Raw genomic sequence first — 23,145 nt, forward strand, 5'->3', positions numbered from 1 at the left:
AGCATAACACTGAAAGTGAATGCGTGGATATTAAAGCATGCCTTTTTTACTAAGGAGGTTTTGTTCCACCTCTTCGGCACCAAAGCAAACCCTTAAACCGGTACAGCTCATTTATGATACATGTGCTTGAAGACCCCAATCAATAATATATGAATCTCTGCAATATATTCATCGCTTTCTAGTTTTATGAACATTTTATAAACTTTTATTTAATCATGCAGGCCACAGTCTATGTTGACAGCATTACAACCTTGCTCTGTAATGACTGTGGAGTGTCTTAATGTTTTTAAATCCAGGACAAAAGCAGTGTTCAGTTGTATCAGTATTGAGTGTAGAACCATTATAACTAGTATTCTAATAGCTGCGTGCTTTTGTTTTGAAGTGCCCTCTAGTATCTGTTGTGTTGGATGGTGCTGTGCAGCTCTTCAAAGAGTAGCTGTGCCACTCTTGCCAGTAGTTGTGTTCTGGTGTATATGATTTTGAGAGGATGCAATGGAAATTCAGGACTTTCAAAGAGGATGCAAAAGGATCACAATTGTTTTGCTCATGGAAATGGTCTATCAAAGATGGGAGAAATAACTTCCGTCTTAACTGTTAACTAATATTAGCATATATATGTTAACACTGCAGCACCTTAAGGTGTGTACAGCACCTTACAGCGATTGCCACAAATAATAGTGAAGACAATTCTTGAACACTGGTTTTCCAATCTTTGTTTTTGGACTTTTCTCTCTATCTATTAAGACAGGTAATGTTTCAGTCATGCAGTCTTCTTTAGAGCAATGATTGTAATTCATACTCACTGTAACATGTTCTAACATCACCACATGGAGAGAAGGGAAATGGTCTCCAATAAAAAGTGTCCTCCTAAATCCTGGAATGTAGTAGACATGAACTCTTGAAAAAGTAACAACACAGAATACCCACCAGTATCAACCATGTTAAGTGGATTAGGTTTTAGATTCCTCTATGAGTAGGCCATAAAACCAGTTTTACCAACACTAATTTTTTAAAAATGCTTTTGTTATTTTTTTGGTGTATTAATTTGTTTATTGGCGATTTGTTATGCAACATGGGGCTTTTGATCTTTCGCAGAGTGGACCTGGAAGGTAGTTGTTATAGTAGGAGAAATGACAAAGGTGGATGTACTGTAGGTCTTCACAGGGTTGGTAGCTCATCTGATACAGTATGTTGTGTGCAATGAATGGGGCAGAGGGCAGTAAAGCTAAAAAATCCAGTCCCTGAAAACTGAAAACCTATGGAGGAAAGGTCTATCATTAATCACAATACAGCAATGTCTCGCTTGGCTCTGTGCTATCACTGATTCGCTATCGTGGTCTTTGTCCTGACCATTATTAAAACCACTCCAAATATCCCTGTATAAAGGCAGAATGTCTGTCTGTGATGTTCATGCAGGTCAGGCAAAAGCACACTCAGCAATGGCAGTAGTTTTGCATCCCGCTACTATGTGTGTTATAAGCAAAGTGCAATGAAAAAGTTCACATAAGCTGTCTGCAAATGAAGAGTGACATGATACGTGTGCTTACTGTACAGCTAACTCTATTTGTAATCACCCATCGAAAAGATGTCTCTTTAATTAAAAAGAGGTCTCTAGGTCCCCAGGATGAGCCACAGCCTGGCCCATCCTGGCAGATGTAGCCATCAACAACATCAACACCGCCAGGCTGGAGGAGTGAAGGCAGATGGTGGTTAATCTCAGCAAGCTCTGACTGAATGCATTGGTGTGCAGCCAAATGTTTTGTATTTCCTCCGTAACTATAATTGTAAAATAAACTTTTTGTGTATTAAGTTAATTAGTAACCATTATGAGAATATCAGTAATTTCCATAACTCCTTTGAACCCATGCTATAACTGCTTATGTTATTACTGATTACCTCAATGCTCCTTTCTCTGGAATCGCATACTGTGCACGAAGCAAGGCATTGCTGTACTGTATTTCACACGAGGTAAGATGCTTCCCTGCCCCCATCTTTGGGTTGGAACAGGAAGGGGATTAAACACTTTCTTCGGGATGATATATTCGAACATTTATTTGGTATACGACAGTAAACCATAGTAAAGTTTAATGAATCAGTAGTTTCAGTAGGTGTACTTAAGTCATGGCTAGAAGATAGTACTGTGTTATTTTTTTTAAATTATAAAAGAGCGCCAAGACCAAGTGCTTTCTGTGCGTACAAATTTTCAACATTTGTGAATTTTCAATGAGTAATGCTAAGGAAATTAAATTTAGAAAATCCACTGATGAGAGGAAGTATTTGGCTCTTCAAGCTCACCTGGTTATGTTCCTTAATAGTCCCATAGCCAGGACTGCTTGTACTGGAAACAAAGCTCTCTGAGTATTGCAGTAGAAGTGCCTTTGAATGCAGTATTACAAAATATTATCGTGATCTTATGTATGAGGTACTGTAGGTAACATACAAATACAAATTATTTGCAGTACCCCCTTTTTGAATTTGAATTACCTCTATCTGGTTTCCAAATAGCAAAGTGACTTAGGGATGATGTTCACGGAAGCACAAGTGTGTTGTTGAAATCAGAATGGTTCACCTCATGTCAGGACTGCAAACAGGCACTCACAGAAGATCAGTCCAGTGCTCTCCAAGAGTCCACAGTGAGTAGGACAGTATAGGACTCTCAGTGCTTTTAATGGTGTTCCAGGGTATTGTTACTTTTAACACTCGTTGGATCTGAAGTCCATTTTTCTTTCTAATGTTTTGTTTCCTTCCTCCCCCTCTGGGAGTCTGCCACCCTATCCTGTTAAGCCACACAAAAGTGGTCACAAGGAAAACAAAAAAAAAGTTTACAGAATCTCAGAACTGACTGGCGTCCCATCCACGGTGTATCCTGCCTTCCTCCTTGCCAGTGTAGGCTGCAGCTCCCCGTCAACCCTGAGTTAAGCGATTAGAAGATGGATGGATGTCGGCAATGACTGCGAGTCGGGGCAGTTGAGATGAAAGTGAACTTGGTTGTCATCATCCCTCCTGAACTTGGGAACTTCATTTAAAAACACAGGCCATGAGCAGAAAGCTGAGCCCAGCTCAGCCAGGAGGCTGGTTTCCAGAGTGTCGCTGTCCTGCAGAACAGATAGAAAAGGAACAGTGGAGAAGAAGAACTTGTAGAGTGATGAAAGAAGGAGTACAACCCAGTGGTGCAGGTGGGGGCAGAAGAATCAGTAGGGACAGAGACAACAGATAAAATAATAGAAAAATAGAGGAACTGGTCCAAGAGAAAGAAGTAGGAAACCTAAGAAAAAGTAGCTGCCCATCCTCCTAATCTTCCACAACAAAAGGAAATGACAGGATAAATCAAAATAAAACAAATAATTTCCCTTTTGTGGAGCACAGGACCTGCCTGCTGCGGAGTAATCTCATGATTCTGAGCCTTGCATCGTTATATGATTATATTGATATATGTGTTTTATCATGGTATAAATTATTTTTCTATCAATAGTAAAAATCATCATTTATAAAGACAAATGACAAAATGGAAAAATATTATTACTGCAGCTACAGTAGGTAACCATTTTTTTTTATTCAGCAGTTAAATCACTGTGTTGCTCTGATTTGTTCCTAGATACATGCAGCTACTATTGTAGCTGACAGTTGGTTATTGATTAGGGGCTGATATAGTCCTAATTTAAATACTTGATTATGTTTAGCTGTCACAAAAGGGAGTCTTGTCGAGAGCTGTGCCTATAAATCACAGGCCTTGATTCGGTGAAGACTGCAGAGCTGCCGAAAGAGGAACAAAGTCCAGCAGGCCAGTGACAGGATCGGAACAACGAGCCGACACTAGTATTTTCTGTCACTGTAATCTGAGAGTTTTTGTCAGGGGAGCAGTTAATAAGGCTTAGGATCATCAGTGGTCTCTTTAATAAACCCTTTGACATGTTACAGCCTGCCACGTGCCAGTGACAGCGAGAACCACAATCGGATGTTTTTTTGTTTTGTTTTGATCTCTTTTGGGGATCTCTTGCACACAGGGAATTTGCCACCAAACTGGAACACGTGGAGATTAAGACAGAAGCGAGCCCTTCACTCAGCACAGTGATGTGCTCTCTGCTCAGTGGCGAAGAGAAGCCAGGGAGCAGATGAACAGAAGGTGCTGGGCCTCTCTCTGCAGGGCGTGCTGATACACTGCAGCAGGGCTTAGCCAATATCTCTTCTAGAGCTCACTCATCAGGTGTGAAGCTGCAGAATATTAACCACCTTCTTGAGTTCTAACGGGAGAAAGCTTCTGACATACCAAAGAGCAGACTTTTAAAACCGCCCATGGTGTTCACGCAACAGAGCCTTTTGAAACTGGTTTAGCGTCATTACTAAAAAAGGCGAGAAAAAAATCAGCTCCTACTCTCTCATCTAGTATCTTGCCAGGTTTGTAACACTACACTTTGACAAAGGGCCACAGCGTAGGCTGGGACACTCCTCTTGTCTTTAAATACAGGGTGTGTGAAGATGAAGTGCACCTCAGACCAGCTAAGGAGGGCCTGTCTGTTTACCCTTGTTGGATATTATTTCCATGCACATCTCAAGAGCACTAATGCTTCTCAGTGTGGATGACTTTCTTTTGAAACACAAGCTGAGGACATCAGAGAAGTCTAAGAAAAAGAATGCCTCTGATGCCTTATACTACAGACTTCATCAAGGATGGTAAATTATGTTGTTGTTTCCCATTACGTTTTTGATGGTTATACATGATAATATACAGCTTTTGATGAAATATAACCATTCAGAGATGTGTAGTGTCAGCCTGTCCTTGTGGGTGGCTTTATAAAAACCAGGACAGAACTTGTTTCCAGCCTCAGAATTATTTTGCGAATACCACTTTGACATAGCATATTTAGTCTTTAATGTGCATTTGAGTTGAATGTGCTTGAAAATTGGGGCAATTAACTCATTTTCAGTTATTGAAAAAAGTTTAGATTTTATAATAAAGCAGTTGAGGTTCCCATTCTAGATTCTACAACAGTTTACAGAAAAGGGGCTAATATAAACATAATTCTCATAGCCTTGTTTTGAACTGGGTTAAAACATTGCCTGGTCTCAGCCATGAATTGGCCATCAACTACTTATGTCTACTGCAGTTTGGTATGTAGACCATTTCTAACCCTTCCTGCCAACAGACTGGATTTTCAGGATTTTCTTTCAGTTGGTCTTTAAATTAACTATACTTTTACTTAGACATTAAAAGATAAGATTTATAAAAGATAAGATAACAGTGCTTCTGGTGTCATCATAATGCACTGAGGAAAAATGTCAGGACCTTGTCTTGCAGTGATTTGATTGAAAAACTATTTTATGCACAACATGACAGTAGATTACAAAATGTACGTCTCTACATTTTGGTCAGTTCAAATGGATGTCTTGATTCTGCTTTCTAAATTTTCAAGATAACTGAAAGTAAATCCTTGACTTGATATAAAATGAAGCATTCTGCATGTCAGTTTACTGTCGTATAACCATAAGCACTGCAGTTTCCAAACCCTGAGAAACAGCAAAGAAATCTGTGATGAGTGTGAGACGTCTGTGGGGATTAGTTTACATTGGGAAGACAGTGGAGGCTGAAGAAGGTTTGGGGAGATTGTTCAACAAAGCTGTAAACCAGTATTTGCATGGTTTTTAAAAGGCATAGTTTGCTTTAGTTTTTCCAGGTGTGTCTCTTGTATGCAAAACAAACACGTGTGGTGCTTTGTGTAGGCAAGAGAAACCCTAAACAAAGCAGTAAAGGGTCAGCGCACAACCATGTTTTGTGTTCCAGCAGTGAAAAATGTCTTTTCGTTCAAAGTGGGTGGCTCTTGGAGACAATATTCTGGCTTTGTCCTGTGTCCTTAGGCATAGCAACTGTGTCTCTTCCCCCTGGAGCAGAAGAGGGTTCTCAAAGTTCTGAACACATCCTGGAAATAGTCATCCGATAAATTTACTTGAAAAAAATAATTTGCAGGTCAGAACAAAGCTGTGTGCAGAAAAAGCACATTGTCTGAAAATTGAGTGACAGATGAGCTGTTAATGAAAATGAAGATGTTATTTGAAAACATCCTTAGTATGATAAATACATTTCTGTTTTGTTATCCCGGAATCTAAATTTTTCATCAACCCTGTCCATGTACAGTACTCATCTTAAGAACAGTGTTTTCAGGTTTCATTGTATCCCCTTTTACATTTGAAATTGTAATAATGAAAATGAAATTAAATATTTCTTAAATGTAGAACTTAGAAAAGTCAGATATACTGTATAATCAAAAATGATTTTGTTAAATAGCTCATTTGACATTAAATTAGAAGAGCCTTCTCAATAAAACAGAGATCAATAAAACTAGAGTAAAATCTGAGACAACTCTATGACTTCAACAAATACAAGAAGTACATCAAATAATTTTGAATACTTTTCCCTGTAATCTCCCTAATGATATTATTATCATTATAATCTAGCCCTCAAGCATTCTTTATATAATACTAGCTAATACAATGCTTTTGTGTGAATTATCCTTTTCCAGCAAATGTAGTGACATGGATGTCTTTGATGAGGGGATTGAGCACAAGTTCTTCAGTGTGCAGTTGCAGTAGATTTCACCAACGGACACAATAGAAACAAAATTCCAGATGAGCAGGTTTTAGCACTTTGTACACATGATATATAATTAATCGTTAAAGTACTTTTTGTTCTGTACAAAACCATACTTAAAACTCAAACAAAACACTTGCAAATGATAAACAGTAAATTGAAAGCTCCATCAAATGTTATGTTAGTCATTGCCATAAGAGTTTAAATAATCACCTGAGCAAAACAAACACATGTGATTTTTGTGTTTCTAGGTCCTGTGCAAACTTCAGTAGCTATCTAGTGTATTCTGAATTTTAAAAGGAACAGCATTTTCCTGGAAGTGGTGTTTTCTTAAACTCGTTTGAGTCAGTCATGCAATGCTGCTGGCTACTGATTGAAGGCAATGATAGGAGCTTGAGGTTTTGTGTCTCATTCCTTTCACACACAGATCTGTGGCCTCTCGTTCGCAGACACTCCTCTGAAATATCTGGAACACCTCAGCCCTCTTTTGTGCCTGTGAATTAAAATGTCAACCACTGCTTTAAAAGCAATATGTCTTCATACTAGTCTATTCTAGTATTCTAGGTGGCACATCGACATACTGTAGCAGTCAATACCGCTGTCTAACAGCTTTTTGGTCTTGGGTATGATTCCAGACTGTGATACCATCTGTGTAGAGTTTGCGTGATCTCCCCTGGTCTTCCTGGTCCTGTGGGATTTTGCCAGGAGCTCCACTTTTCTCCCACTATCCGAAATTATATTCTTAGCTGGTGTGTCCAGATTGTCTCTTTGGGCATGCTTGCCTGTGCACTGCAACGGACTGATGTCTTGTTTAGTTTACAGTCTTGGCTTGTGCCCGGTGCTTCAACCCTCACCTGGAATATCTGCTACTGGGTGGATTTTCCTGGGGAGCTACCAAGGTCTTTGGTATTTCTATACTGTTTGAATTAGGCCTAATTTGGGTTAAAGGAGTGCTTGAATTGGTAAGAATGAGACTGGGGGTGCTCAATGAATAATTTGGGCATCCAATATTACTGCTTTGGAGATGGGATTAAAACAGAAAAAAATAAATAATTCTGTGCAGGTTGCATTGGAAACCTGATGTTTTAATGAATCCTCAAAACTAGAGTTTGAAAACAGCAGTCTTTAAAATCATCATCAGTCAGGTAATCAAAAAGCCAGCCTGTATATTCGTTGCGACCACAGATACCTGTCTGATTTGTGGCCTGTGACATGGTGAACACCATTTTTGAAAGACCTTTTGTCTTTCACTACATAGCTGGTGATTATTTTTAGCAAAAATCTGCTTTACCTTTTGCAGGTAGTAGAGTAGGTTTTCACTTCAGTCCTGTAGATGTTTGAATAAAATTTAATTTTTATCTCTGTGTTTACAATGATCACATTCACTGTATCGATGCCTATATTGTAGTGCTTTCAGTGATGATAACAGACATAAATACAGCCTTGCTGTCAGATTGAAGCCAGCCTGTAATTCTCACTGAACAGTACAAATGAAACTGTGTGCAGATGGTTTGGACAGCACAAACGCCAACTTTTTGTTACAGAATATTAGATTAGATTACAGAACCCCCCATACAAAAATATTGACAACATTATGTCCTTAGCCACAGCAGATCCTTTTTTATAAGCAGTTTTAGGTGTGGGGGGTGGGCAGCTCATGCTTGAGGTTTTTTTTTGTTGAATTTCTAATCCGGTTGCCTAAGCGACAGCCCCTGCCAGGGAGGCATGTTTAATTAAGGCAAGCCGTAATGAATTCAAAACAAACCTCCATCAAACAGCACAGACCGGCAGGCTTCAGTCTCCGTATCCTTTTCTGCATGGGGGGGGGGGGAGGAGAAGAGAGGAGAGAGCCGAGGAGCGGTGGGGACACTGCAGCCGTGATTGAAGGGAGCGAGCGAATCACAGCTGCCAGCAGGTGTGCACGGAGCCCGAGCCTGACACAGGTCTCATCAGAGCGCCGGAGCAGGACTGCCCCACGGCTGCACCCACCAGCACTCTGCTGAGAGTCTCTGCAGGCAGCACGGGGGGCAGAGGTGGGGAAAAGCCATTCTTGACTTATTTTCCTCCCGTGTAAATTGCCTGTGCTCTTGCACGTGCTGAAGAAGAGTAAGTAACTTTGTGCATGTTGTTACGTGTGCATTTGATCGCTCCTGTCTTCGTCTCTCCCTGTGCATGCGTGTGCTGCCCTTGGCAGACTTGAGTGAGCTGTATGCGTTTTGTTTCTGACGGGGGTGGCTCAGGGGATGAAAATATTATCAACTGGGGTGGTTGTCCAGCATGTGCGGTATGACATGCAGAACTGGCTTTGAACAGGTAATGCTGAGTTTGCAGTCCCTTGGATTAAGTAACCGGCGTAATTCATAATCTACTGGCTCTGCACAAGGTTCACTGGACAGAAATGGGCTTTCAGGCAGGTACAGTACAGAGCATGTTCCCATTGCAGGGCTTCAGTGTGATCGGCATACTTCCTAGCAATAGACATTCCCTATTTAAACTAAGGTTTATTTCATTCTCTTTTGGTTATTAGCAATTTACCACCCTTATTTGTTCTGATGATTTTCTTCCACTGGGGCTTAAGCAATGTGCCAGACTTCAATTGAGCCTCATGAGTAATATGATAGCTGTGAGATAAAGTGTTGCTGTGTGCATGCTGTCACTTCCATCATATGCACTGTTGAGGCTAAATCCTGCTATGCATTTGCAGCTTTCTGTTAAATTCTAGTATTATTAAGGGTAGTCCAATAGCTATGCAGAATTCTGGGTTTTGTGCCTCCTGATGCACAGAGCTGAGGCTAAAGCCTTTTTTTCCTCCGTTTGGATCTTGTTTGCAAAAGGTCAGTCATTAGAATCCTCATTGTCAGTTCCCAATACCTGACGAGAGCTTCCTCATCTGGCTGCAACCTGCCCACCAAGCCTATTGAGAGTTGTTCTACAATAATTAGTCAAGCTTGTTACCTTAATGCCTTTTACCTTAATGTTACTTAATGTAAGTGAATCCCTTTGAGACTGTTTTCACCAGTACTTATATATAAAATGGGATTCTGAAATCTTTGCACATGCTGAAATGAATAAATCCGTTTGTGCATTTTTAAGTGATTCTGTCATTTCTGAAATACAAGCACAAAGATTTTATTTCATTTCAGTGGAAGAATTTTCTAAACTGATCTTCAGTTTATTTTCAGGGAAAACACAATGTCATAACATCAAAAGTAAACTTTTAAATGGCCTATAGATTGATGGTGTCATATCCTCAAGGATTTATCACTCTACAGCGTGTCTGCAGCTGTTTGTATGAGAAAAATAAATCCTTGGTAAATTATTTTTGTTGTGCAGTGTTTTGTCAGCTTGACATCTTCTTTCTCGGCATCCAGTCCATTACTGTGTTTAAGTGGGATCAATGAATAAAAAGAGAAGCTGTATCATTTCTTGTAGGAAGTGTGAGCATTTCCTGGTAAAATCCTGTGCTGTATTATCTTATTTTCCCATCATGTAGACTATAGTGTATTGCATACAAAAAATCTGTATTGTAAAATATACCACTTTTGAAAACATATCACAATTAATAGATTTTAGTAGAAAACGTGCAGTGAATCATAATATTGCTTCGTTCGTAAGCTATCATCTTGCTTGCAACAGTGTCTTGATCAAGAATCTTCAAAATATTTGACAAAATAATAGTATGAATACCTCTTGCAGCTTTTACTTTGAAAACAGTAAATGCCATGATTTTAGTCGCTCCATTCCATACTTTTTGTGGTTTACAGACATGGGTTGTCTCAAAGAGTTTGCTGCCTTGAGCATAAGTCAGTCTTCATTTCATTGTGTTTACACATCTCTCTGGTTTAGTAGTGTCACTTGCATTTCTGCATGTGCAGTATCAACAGAAATATAAAAAAATAGCTATGGCAACTCAGACTGGATAAACTTTGTGAGTAAGGTGCTGTGTACAGACTGAAGAAGAGGTTGCGCTGCTGATGTGCAGTATTTACTTAACAAAGTTAAACACATTGGTAGATTGAGACTCTGAGCCTACCAGTTGAGACAGTAAAGACAGCAAAATTAATAAAGGATGAAGCTTTACCAACTCCTATTTCCTGTGACTAAACATTCAGGCATTGTCAATGGCCAGTGCTCTTCAGTGAATTTGAGGTCCAATGAGTCACTTTTTCTCCCTCCCAAAAACAGTTTTTCAATTGTGTTTTTCAAACTATATTGTACATCTGTTAACAAAAAATTGTGGGATTTTATTTTTAGTCCTATTCTTTCCACGTAACTCATTAAAATTTTTCTGTATATAAAGCCATTTGCCAACAATACCATTATACAATTTTGTCCTTCCCAGTTTTAGTAATGTCACTTTATTTAAGTATATTCTCTTTTTGTTTAGACAATGATAAAATAAAGCATCTAATGTTTCTTGGTTTGTGACGAGAGTCCCAAACTAATCACTATGAAGCAAGGCTTCTTTTTATTGAATATTAATTAGAAATTACTTATTAGAGTGAGAAATTGGTATTCCACAGTTGCCAAGCCATTTATGACTGAGGTACTGTCTCAAAAGTGTTCTAATTAGCTGATAATTACATGTATAATAATTACCTAATCAACCTTTCTTCCTATAGTCATAAAGAATATCTCAATAAAGCTGTCTCTTCAGAATAAATGCTTCCTGGGGTCTCATATCACTGTTGTTTGTTAGATATTGAGCCGTAAGCAGTCTGTAATTCAAGACTATATCCTAGTTAGGCTGACAAGTTGTATAAAACAAACAGTTCCTAAATCTGTAGCATTCAGTACATTCATTAGAAGCAAGGATCTGTAGTTATCTGTACCTTTTAAATGTATAATGGTTTATAATGTGATGTTAGCCCAGACTGAATGAAACTTTTGACCCCCCAGCAGTTGAAGATTGCAAAAGCAATACAATGGAAAGGTGCTATTGTGATTGAAGTAGGTAAAAGCTTCAATTTAAACTGGGCCTTTGCCAATTGAATTAATATAAACCTTTTGTTGTAAGCGGTGGATTTTATTTCCAGTGACTATATGTTGTGTAAATAAATTGGTTATGTTTTACCATTATTTGTGAAGGGACTTATGGTGTTTATCTCTTTAAAAGGGCAGATTAGAAGAGCTCATTAATATTTGCTCACTATGGGCTTGTATTATAAACTGCTGGTGTTATAATCCAGTTCTTACAAATTTAGGAAGGGAATTGAAAAGCTTTTCAAAGTATGGAGATGCCAGTTACACTGGTGAGAATGCATGTATTAAAACAGATTTTGCTATTTTAGATTATCTTACTTGGACTGAAATCAGATGAAACAGTTCTGGAGGTCTTAAGGCTATGCTTGGAAGCTTGTCCATTAGTATAACGGGCAGTTCACCACACCTCAGTGGCCTTTTCAACCAAAAGAAAGATGTTTGTTGTTTCAAGTTTATTTAATGCCCTTTTAGTTTAACTGTTTTCCTTCTCTACACTAGCTAAATATCCTAGTCTGTCTTACAGATTTGCTTGGTGTGTGGTTTCTGTGAAGTACAGTTCCTAAAACAAAAACAAAAACAGGCCATTTCTGTATTTGGAACAGGACACAGGTAGAGTTCTTTTGTGTGAGGCGAATGCAAAGAGACGTCTGTGCAATTAAATTCCATCCATTCATTTTCCGGATCTTTACATCCAGTACAAGGTTGCAGGGGACCTGGAGACTATCCTGGCAAGCAATGGGTGCAGGGCCGGGTACACGCAGGATGGGATGACAGTCCATTGCATGGCACTCACACCAGGGACAATACACCTGCCAGTATGTCTTTGGACTGTGTGGGGAAGCCAGAGCACCTGGAGGAAACCCTCTTGAGCAAGGGAAGAATATACTTACTCCTCACAGACAGCACCGCAGGTCTAGAATTCTACCCGCAGTGCTGCAAGGCAATACAACCATTGCACCACCCTGCAATGAAATTATGTTCTTAAATCTTCCACATTTTTCCTATTTCCTTTTTTATTCAGGGAGTGACTGGTCCTGACAGGAACTGCATGCAGTTGAATCCAAAGAGTGTTTGAACCTCACTGCCGTGCGCTCTGATGAGGCATTACCAAATTCCTTTTTCATTCTCCTGCCCATTCACACTGCCAAAAGCTATGCTTTAGATGCTTGAAGAAGGAAAAGGATGGTGTTTACACTGACACGGTGAATAACAATTTAGAAGAGTCATCTATACGTTTCAGCATTTCTGGTAATTACCTGCAATTAGCATTGACATTTGACGAAGGAACAGATGGGGTAGCCGTGCATTATCAAAGGCCAGAGAGCTAATGCATGCGTGCTGGGTATATTACTGCTGATTAAGCCCCCTTGCGATCACGCATTCTGAGGGAAACAGCAGCCGCAGTAAAGAATAATAACATGAGAGTAAGTGTGGTGTGCTCACACAGTCAGCGTGTGCCTGGAGGCTTGGACATCAGACTGCGGTGTGATGGTGAGAGGGGAGGAGGGGGTTGTTTTTGGAAGAGGCACCGACTCCTGTACAGCAGGCTATAAGGCCTGTTTAAATATTCATTTAAACAAAAAAAAAGAATGTTTTCTCCTTTGAAGTCGGTTCTCTGCCAATGTTTTCTGCCATGCCCTGCTCACAGGCGCCCCTCTCTCCCCCGCGGCACTCCCTGCACTCCAGCTTGCTCACTGCCGGGCCTGAAAGGGCAGACAGATTACAGCACTGTGTGGAGCCGTGTTGGCATTGCAGGGGTCACTGCCTGACAATCCTGAGGCAAGGCTGTAGATCAGCAGGTAAATCAGAGGCACCCTGACCAGAGCACTTTCAACGGAGCCCAAAACATAGAGAGAGGAACACTTGCACACACACATACCTGCTGACAAAGGGATACTGTACCCTAAGCCATAGATCCAGAAGGTTTCCACACATTGGTAAACTCCAGTAGTGATTTACCCCACCAGTAGTGACCGATCAATCAAAAATCGCCATCTTGATCTACAGTATGTGCTTTAAGCTTATGGACCTTCCTGTATTGAAGCCGAGTATCGAATGTCCTGCTGTCTTCTAAATTAAAGTACAGATTTCTGTCTTCTTCACCTCTGTAATTTTTTTTTGATCAAGATGTTCCACCTGCTATGAATTGTCATTGTCAATAGGCTTCAAGGAGGAGGAAAATGGTATGAGAGGCACCAGAATGGGCTTTTGGGCGAATTGATATTGATTACTAAAGGCTGGCCTGGGCTCCACACTGTGTGTTAAGGGAATTATATAAATAGGGTCAGCTGTGCAGTGGTTTTAAATGTGGTTCAAATTAATTCTATTTGCCCTTCAGACATCTCAAAAATGAACTATAGTAAAATAACAAGAGTCACAGTTTGCACACAGTAAGCTTTTTCATTTATGACTACAATGAGAGACTTTGCAAAACAGTGGTATGAACATGTATACTATATAACAGTAATGATTCTTTCTCAATTTTTTCTTTTTTCCTCATGAATTTTGTATATTATGGGATAAAAGGATAGCTTCAGGATATTCTTGAAATACATGTATTCACATTTTAATAAAAGGTATTTGAATTATTTAATGTTAGGGGAAATATGAAAGGTAGCATACAAAGAAACTAGAAATGTAGCTAGAACAAAAAAAAATAGCCTTTCCAGTTCTAACTGCACAATAAAATGTAAGCAGTTTTCTTATTATTTTCTTACATTTATTTTCTAATCAAAGTGCTGGTTAGAAAATACACAATTTTAATGTCTGAAGTGTCTTTCAGAAAAAAAATGAATGAAATGTCAGTTTCTGGTTATATTGAAAAAGAAAGGTAACAGCTTTTCAGTTCTGTATATATAGTCTCCTCCTCTGACCTACCACCTACATGATGCTGTATTATCACATTTTGGAAAGAGTGAGTCAATTATTAAAATAAAGACATTAGTATTAAATTATAGTATATTTTCTTTTACCTAGGTGATTACAAAGACATATGTCTCATCAGCTATACTCCACATAATCTTTTGATGATAAATTATACTTAATAGAGGAATATTAAATCAGATGCAAAATGCTGCCTTTGTCGTTATAACTAAAGGACAGAGATATACAGTATTTGAAGAGCTAAATTACACCCCTACCTTTCAGATGAAACTGTTCACTTTGGTGTGTTTTTACACGACACCCACCTACTGTATGAACAGCTTGCCTTATGGCTAATTTGACAGATCTTAATTACCTCTCCAGAGACACGCACTCTATGTATGTCTTTTTAGTGGTAAATAAAGGAAGTTTCAAATCATTTGTTGGGGAAAAACAATTAGAGTTGATAGAAAATAGGCCCTCATTTAATGGTATTAGACCATAATTTCGAATAACCCCATAGTGAACAGCAGGGCTATTAGAATATTCTTAGGATCTCAGTTCTCTTGATAATATTTTCCTTTTTTTCTGAACTGTTTTAATAATTTTTGCAAACCCGTATGCGAAACTAATAACGGATTTCAACCAATGTGGATTTTGAACCACAGTCTCTGCCACAATAAGAGATCATTGTTGATTTCATAGTATATTGTTGTGCTCTTAGAAAATGCGAGTTTTATGGTGATTCGATCATTACTGACCTGTTTATTTATTTACATATTTATTTTTGTTTTTTCTCTTCTCTGCCTTCTGATGCATCTTGTGTATTTCACATGTAGTACAGGTTTGTTCCAGGTTTCTGTGTGGATCTTGGCAAACGGATAAGGAACTTAAGAACTGGTTGTTTTCGCTGATCAGGATGTGTCTTTGCTGTTTCTGCCTTTGACACAAATGTAAAATAATGCATTAGGACTAGGTCAAAGCACTCTGTCCAGTCTAAAAACAGGCTCTTGTCAGAACAATTCAGCCAACCAAGCATGCAGAAAGGAATGGTTAGACTTCTTATTTTTCAAGTTATCTGTGCCACCTTCCACCGATTCCATAGGATAGAGGAAAACTATGAGTTGCATCATTATAGTCACAACCCATGTCAATTGTATTTTACTGCTGTTGTCATCTGATAGGTGAACACATCGGACAAACATAGCTACTGCCCTTTTCTTAACTTTCTTAACCTGTTCAAAACAAATGGACTTTTCTTTCAGCAATAATGAAATGGCTGTGGCTGCTTTCAGTGAAGTACACAGTAAGTGCATTGGGAGATTGAAAGAGGATTTCTGTCTGCTCCTGGTTTCCCAGCTCATGTCCTCCAGCAGTAGGCAGGCCTGTGCTTAACGTTGTTGTGTTTTGCTCACATTGCAGGAAACAGGATGGAGGGGACCCTCACATCTCTAGCACACTAGAGCCGCCACTGTTCCAGCCCCCACCTCCGTACACTGCTCCTGCGTGTTTCAAGGTAGGACAGCACCTGGTCCAACTGAACACCCCAGAGCTTGGGGCTCCTGCGCTGCTGGGCACTAACCTGCATGTCTGTGGCTCGGTCTGCCCCCTCCCCACCTTTGCTGTCTTCTCTTGAGCCCCACTCGCAGTCTCTTTTTGTCTGACAGGCCGTTCACCCATCCATAGTTGGAGAAGTGTCACTTATTAAGACCGTCTAGCCAGGAGGAGCTAACAGCATCTACTCCCCTAATAGCAGGAACAAAAACAGGGAAATAAACTTCATAAGAAGCTCCAATTGAAATCGCATATGATGCTTCAAACCTTAGAACACAGTGATAAGGGGTAGACTTTCCTTTCAAGCTTTGAGAATATGTTCTTGATGTACAGTAGATGGCTTTTTTAGTCCTGTATAATAAGTGTGTCCAGTATGTGCAGGCGGTGGTGATGATGTTTTGACACAGACATGAGTGGTTTTCTGTAGTGATGTGAGATCCTCACACCTGGGAACATTCTGGTGCTGCTAGTGTCAGCTTTCACAGTACTGGTGTATGCGCTCTGTGGGCATCAGTCTAGGAAGGAGAACCTAGATGTGTGTGTTTGCATTGAGCTTTTCATTTTATGACCGTAAATGCAGAAGTAGCTTTTTTATTCCTTCAGTTCATGTTAGAATGGGTTCATTCTAACGTGATATTTCCGACAGGGCAGAAACTCAGTCTTCTCATTTTTCAGAAAACTGCAAGAAACAAGAAAAGATAAAAGAAAAAAGTATTTTTAAAAGAAAAAAGCAACTCTTTTATAAAATAAGGTTGTTGTTGTTGTTTGTTGTTTTTTAAAGCCACCCTTGGGAAGAAATAGACAGGGCAGTGGTTTATACTGTGTCTTGGCCTATCGCCTCTATACATCAGGGCCCAAATCAGTCTCAGGTCAGTGAACCTGGTGGCCAATTGGAGACAAGCACAGGGGATTCATGAGCTGCTTTTAGGGGGGTTTATACTGGTGATTAAATTGCACTGGACTTGATTTTAGGCCTAATATTGCCTGTTGATGTGTCAACATTTGACAGAGTAAACTTCAAATCTTGCATCACCACTTGATTTGATGAACACCATTTAATGTTTCAGTTCAGCCTGCAAAGTCTTCAAGCTGATCAGACCTGTAATTGTGTGTATAAAAATGACCCTGTACTATGTGAGCTGTTTGAGAAGTTTTGCGTGATGTTTCACTCTTCAGAGAGGTCTGAAAAGAAAATTGTAAGAATACTATTGAAAATCATAAAATGTAATTTCAACACTTTACTGAATACCCCAATGCAGTTCTTGAATACCTTGAGAATTTCAAAAGTATATATTTGACCAGTTTTCATAATTGTATTTGTTATGAAATGCTTAGAGAAGGTGAATATTGAAGAAGTGGGAGGTTATTAATAAGTTAATAAATGTAGTTTTGACTTTCAAATACACATAGTTGTGAAATTGTGTGGTGCATTAAATTATGACCTGTGTGATTTTCATGACACTGGATAACAAAGATCTTTTTTGTCCCCTTGATGCTGCTGTGAGACACTGAGATTACTTGAAATACAGTATGCACCGATTTTTACAAAGCACGTAGCAGTCACAGAAGATGAATTCTCCACTTGCTCTCTGAGTAATGGTCAGACCCTGAAGCCTGCATTCTCTCTTAGTAATGCGTAATGCTGTATTTTTTCTATCTGTCCTTGATATTATATTTTTCTCTGTTAGTATGCCTTTGCAACTGCCACCTGATATTACTTCCATTTTAATTATAAAGATATATTTTTCATGCATTTGTGTAAAACAACATTGCTCTATCCAGATATCCAGTTGCTCTATTTTAAGCATATATAGAGTTTTCTCTTTTGTACTTAAATCAAAGATCTGCTCTTCCATCTGTCTGTATTTTGTTTGCCTACTCCAGCTTCGTAGTATTAATTTTTTTCGTGTGCAGTTCTGTAATCTTAAGGTACACATTTGACAAAAAGAAGATAAATAGACATTCATGAAAATACATCATTTTAGTTTGTCTTTGCTCTGTCAGTAATGAGGAGAGACGTCACTATAATAGCAGAATATGTAAATAATAATCATAATTATCTCACAACTAATAATGATTAGTAACATTGGCTTATTTTTTTATCCTAATAAAGGATGTTCTGTAATTATGCAATTACAGTGGACCTTTCTATTATTTAAGAAATGAATTGAATCTTAATACAAGTCCTGAGTGGCTGTGGTTTCAGTTTTTTGTGTTTCAAGGGAAAGTGTCCTGGGGTGGGGGGTAGCTGAAACAGTAGAGTCAGAAAAAGCTGCAGAGCTACTTGGTTTCAGCATTTCATAAATCTCTTGGATTGAGTAGGGACCAGGAACCCAGCACTGCTCACAGACGGATTTCTTAGGGGCAGCCAGCACAGGGTGGCCCAGGTGTCTGCCACCCATACTTACAGTACAACTCCTGGGCCTTTCTCATCCTCCGATCGGTCTGAAATGAATCTACAGCTCAACATATTAAAATATAATTTCCTTCTCTCTTCTTTTTCATGAGATCATCAGAATAATCTGTCAAATTAAAAGTGTTTAACTAAGAACTGAGAATTCTTTCCCACTCCTAATCCTCTTTGTGTTTTATCACAGTATATTCAAATAATGAAAGAAAAAACTTATGAGTAATATCTTTGAGCACATTGTCTTTGTAGTTAGGTAATGACATGAATATTGAAATCGTACTATGCCATTTTATGAACTCTCAAGTGATTTGAATACCATGAAGTAATTATCGTTACTTAAAATGTGTTTTTTTTATTTCTTTTGACTGAAGCAAAAGATTGCCATTTCTTCCTCAAAATAGTACAGGTGCACTTATTGTCCTTGCCTGTCTGAAATGGGTTTAATGACCACTTGAGTGTGAATTAGAATTCAGGTGATAGCAGACCGTTTTATGGGTTTAAAAACATTGAGTTTAATATGTCTATAAATGCTTTCTGTTTCTCATCTAATAGTGTTAGGGTCTTATGATTCAGAAGGATGTCATCTCTGTAATGTCGGTCTGCTTCTGCGCCATTCACCTTTCTGAGTAGGTCTGAAAGCTGAACTAATTTGTTTCTGAGGATATCTGCTGGTAAAAAAAGGCAAGGACTGATTTTAAAAGCAATTTGGATTTAGGATTATATAGATGTGCAGCACAGAGTCCTGTTCAATAAACTGTATGAGACTGGAATTCCATATTTGAGTATTTCTGCTTCTAAATCTCCAGTATCACACTTCCAAAAGATTTATGGTCTCCCAGCTAACCCTCTTGTCCCAGGTGTCAGTTTAGTATTTAAGTAAATATCAAATTTCTTTGAGACTTGATTGCCTGGATTCTTAATTTAAACTTAATTTTGATATACATACTGTATCAACCAATTTTTTTTTGTTTGTTAGCTGTTTTTTTGAATAGCCAATAGTAAGAGAAAATGGCAACTTCAATGTATAAACATAAGTAACGATTATCAAGGAAATTCAGGTAAATATTATTTTCTTTGCATCTAATATCTGTCATTTTATCTTTTTATTTAAAGCCACACTAAAATTGGATAATGGTGTTAGTTCATTCACCCTCCAGCAACCCTCCTAGTAATGGGTCAATGTAGCAGATCACACTAAAGTGCTAAATACTTGTCACTTGATTAAATCATTAATTGGAGGAGAGCAGCAGTTCAGATGAAGATGTGTAAGTCCATCTGTCCCTTCATTAGTGAAAAGGCAAGCCTGCATGGATATCTCTGCATAGCAGTAATCAATATATCAGATTTTAGTGCTGTTTAAAAAAACAGTTTCTTGATCAAAAGCTGAATTGAACAAGAATACAAGATAAATCAGTTCTGATATTTAAAAACGTTTGGAGGTCATTTCCTGTTTTCTGCGGTCCGATGATGGGTCAGAGTGACACTTGTGTGGGTTGACATTGCTCATATCCACAGGAGGAGCTGGACTGCTTCACATCTCTGACTGGTGGTTGTGGGGCAGAGGTGGGGAGCCGGGAAAACAAAATATCTCAGTGCTGGGTCACAAACTTTAAACTGAGCGTCTGTAAGAAAACAGGATGAGACCTGCAATTCTTTTTAACTAAGCATGCAGAGATTCACAGAGAGAGAATGTTGCTTAACTCTTGTGTGGTTTGGTAAAAGGTCTTAAACCTCCAGAAAAAGGTCAGGTTTTTTCCTTCCAACTTGTTTCTGTGCTCAGTTTCAAATTTACCCCACCTTCAGATTGTAATCAACAGCTTCAGCTAACAGAGCTTCAAGCAGAGCTCCTCCACTCACAATCCCTTATTTCTGACTAAACAACTGTGAATAGGCAATCCATTGTATCAATGTATCAAACACTAGAAATGTTTTTTTTTCCTTCTAGAGATGTAGAGATGAAGGAATGTAATGGTTTTAATTAAGGTTAACAAATCAAGCACATGATACAATTAATCTGCAGAGGTCTATTAGACTGAGAGATCTATTGCTGAATAAAGCTGAATTAATAAAATAAAAGTGATAATGAATGGTTTAAAAAGTACTGCACTTAAAGATTAACCAGCTTCTAGTAAGCAGGGAATAGGAAAGGATGATATACCTTTCATCATTCTCACTGAGAGATCAGGGTAATCCCTCATTGACGCTGTTCTTAGTTTTAAAAAGTTTCTGCAAATCTTTGCTCCTCAGAAGCTTGTCACTTTGAACCTCAACTAAATATAAAATGTATATATTTTATTTTCAATATTCCTCCAACTTCCAATATAATCTGGTTATAGTTCTGTGATGTTCTTTGTTCTTATATACAGTTTTCTGAAAAGCTTTTGGATGAGCATCTGCCGGATGAGCCTTGTATAAGCCAGTATGTTTAGTGGGGTAGCAAACCCTTAGTTTGGCCATTTTTAAGGAATGTTGATGAGCAAAGCACATGAGGTACTATTTGAAATGGACAGCAACATCCATCCATTTTCTCACCACTTGATTCAGTTCAGGGTTGCGGGGGAGCTGGAAGCTGTCTCAGCAAGCAACAGGCACAAGGAGAGACACAGACACACACACTCACCCACACATTCACTGGACAGCAACGTGCAACAGCTAAGCCACATCAAGTACTGTATTTTAAAATCTAGACTAAAAGACTTTTTTTGGCGTAGGTAAAGGTAGGTAGTATATTGATAATAAAAGGAAACGAGACACATTGCTTCAGTCCAGAAGGTGTGAGGTGGTCTAAAGAAGATAACTGTGCTCGTAATATTTAATGCAGAACTCTATGGCTATTTTTACTTTTGAATTGAGTGAAATCATGCCTCCAGTCAACACTTGAGCTGAAAGAAGGAGAATGGTGTCAGAGCGTTGTGAAGTCATCACTGGTCTATTGGGGGATGAGTTGTATGGGGGTGTGGCTTCAAAAAGATTCCCCAATTCCCTCTCACTTCCTCCAGCAGAGACCTCTTCAATATAGAAAGAAGGCTTTTCTGCTAATTACTCGATGCTATAGCTTAAACATTAATTATGAAATTAATCTGTTTCAGATGCATTATACAAGACAGCCACGCTTCAGGCCTGAAGTGCTGATTTAACTGTGTAGAATTTTAGCATCCTTGTAATATTAGGGCTTTTTAGGAACTTAAAAACTTAAAACAATAAGAAGCCATAATTTACTGACATAATTTCAGTATGCAAAGGAACAAGTAATAGGTTTATTCCAAGCTGCAAAAAAGAAGAAAGAAAACATGTTTCGGCTGTGGAGCCTTCTTCAGGTGTAAGAAAGACAGGTCAGTCCGGAATAAACCTATAACTTGTTCCTTTGCAGCCTACGCATGCTGACGCAGCTACCCACCTGAAATAATTTCAGTATTATGATCAGAGTAATATGAGCATTGTTTGCTGGGATTAGACAAAACCAAGTGATCTGATTTTTCTTTGGTGGGATAATTCAGTTTCTACATAATGGGTTAGTCAATTATTTAAACATACCTACCCTGTTGAGTGATGGCAGTTTTTTAATTATTTCACAGTCTGGTGGTTTCTAATCTTGGAAATAATGTTATCAGCTTTCGCAAAGGTCCTACATATTGTGAACAAAGGTTTGTTCAAATCAAATAGCAAAGTTCTCTCGGGTAGGTGTTGATCACATTCTACAATTCAAGAGAATTCTTTTTTTAAACCCAGTCCATTTTAATCTATGTATGCTAATCATAGCAAATCTGAAATGTTGTTCTGTCTTCTTTCTTCATAGAATGCATGTTCCAGTTTGTCTGGAAGGTATTACAATGTGTCCATGTTGTATAACAAGCCAGATAAAATCAGCATCCAGATTAAATTTGTCCTAATTGTAGCTGTAATGTTTCTTACTAACACTTTTGATGGGAACCTAACTGAATTTGTCTCATTAGAATGCTGCTGTTTCCCTTCTTTTTCTTATCCCAGAGAAGATTTAATAGGAGTATAATCAAGACTAAAGAGATTTTGGGTCCTCATTTGAATTTCCAAGCTCAGGAAAAGAGGCCACATAACTTGGAATTGTGTTAACCTTTGAGTTCACTCATTATTTCCATTCTTCAGCTTGTATGTTGCTAACTCTAATCAGCTGTATATGTCTTTGGTGGGATAAAGTCAGAAACATTGTACACAGAAATGTTTTACAGCTGGCAGTATCCACATCCTCTGCTGTGATCATTGAAAAGATTGTGTCAGATGCCTGAAAGACAATGTGTAACAATGTTTGTTCTTAACAAGAAAATCTGAAGCTATTTCATCACTGCAAGTTAGCTAATACCATTTTTCCATGTCACTGGGATGGAAAGAAATGTTTTTTTCTATTTGTGTCAGGGGCATGAATCAACCTAACAGTTTCCATTAAATCCATAAAACACTGTACATTATTCCGCCTCTTACTCTTAGTATACTTTCTTGCCAGATTTTTTTAAAAACTAGAAATTACAATTTACAGACTTACAAAATGTTGCAGTGGGAGAATTAAATAACTTTTCCAATGGCATCCATCATTGAAACTATTTTTTACAAAGAGGTCATAGACTTATTGACACTTCCTCCTTCAGTAAAACACTGATCAGAATTATTTCTGTCAAAATGTGCGATAGATACCCTTTCATATTGCTAAAAGGATCTTCCAGCTGTAGGAGTGATTTAACTTAATTTAATTTGTACATTAAATAAGGACTAAGTTTTTTCA

The 23,145-nt window shown here is 38.5% G+C and overlaps 1 protein-coding gene across 8 annotated transcripts in view; it reads left to right on the forward strand.

Moving 5' to 3' along the window:
• LOC148817520 (rap1 GTPase-activating protein 1-like) overlaps positions 1–23,145 on the forward strand; it is a 124,901-nt gene that overhangs the window by 48,459 nt on the left and 53,297 nt on the right. For 5 of the 8 annotated variants that reach the window (XM_088938230.1, XM_088938237.1, XM_088938231.1 and 2 more), the window contains exons 1-2: positions 4,558–4,671; positions 15,851–15,944. In XM_088938230.1, coding sequence (XP_088794356.1) covers positions 4,562–4,671; positions 15,851–15,944 — 204 coding nt within the window. In that variant the 5' untranslated portion in view covers positions 4,558–4,561. Of the gene's footprint in view, positions 1–4,557; positions 4,672–15,850; positions 15,945–23,145 lie in introns of those variants that run through there. The other 3 variants (XM_088938233.1, XM_088938236.1, XM_088938238.1) reach the window with 1 other exon arrangement.

The sequence above is a fragment of the Atractosteus spatula genome, chromosome 20 (genome assembly GCF_055471065.1).
Source record: "Atractosteus spatula isolate fAtrSpa1 chromosome 20, fAtrSpa1.hap1, whole genome shotgun sequence".
Classification (NCBI taxonomy): Eukaryota; Metazoa; Chordata; class Actinopteri; order Semionotiformes; family Lepisosteidae; genus Atractosteus; species Atractosteus spatula.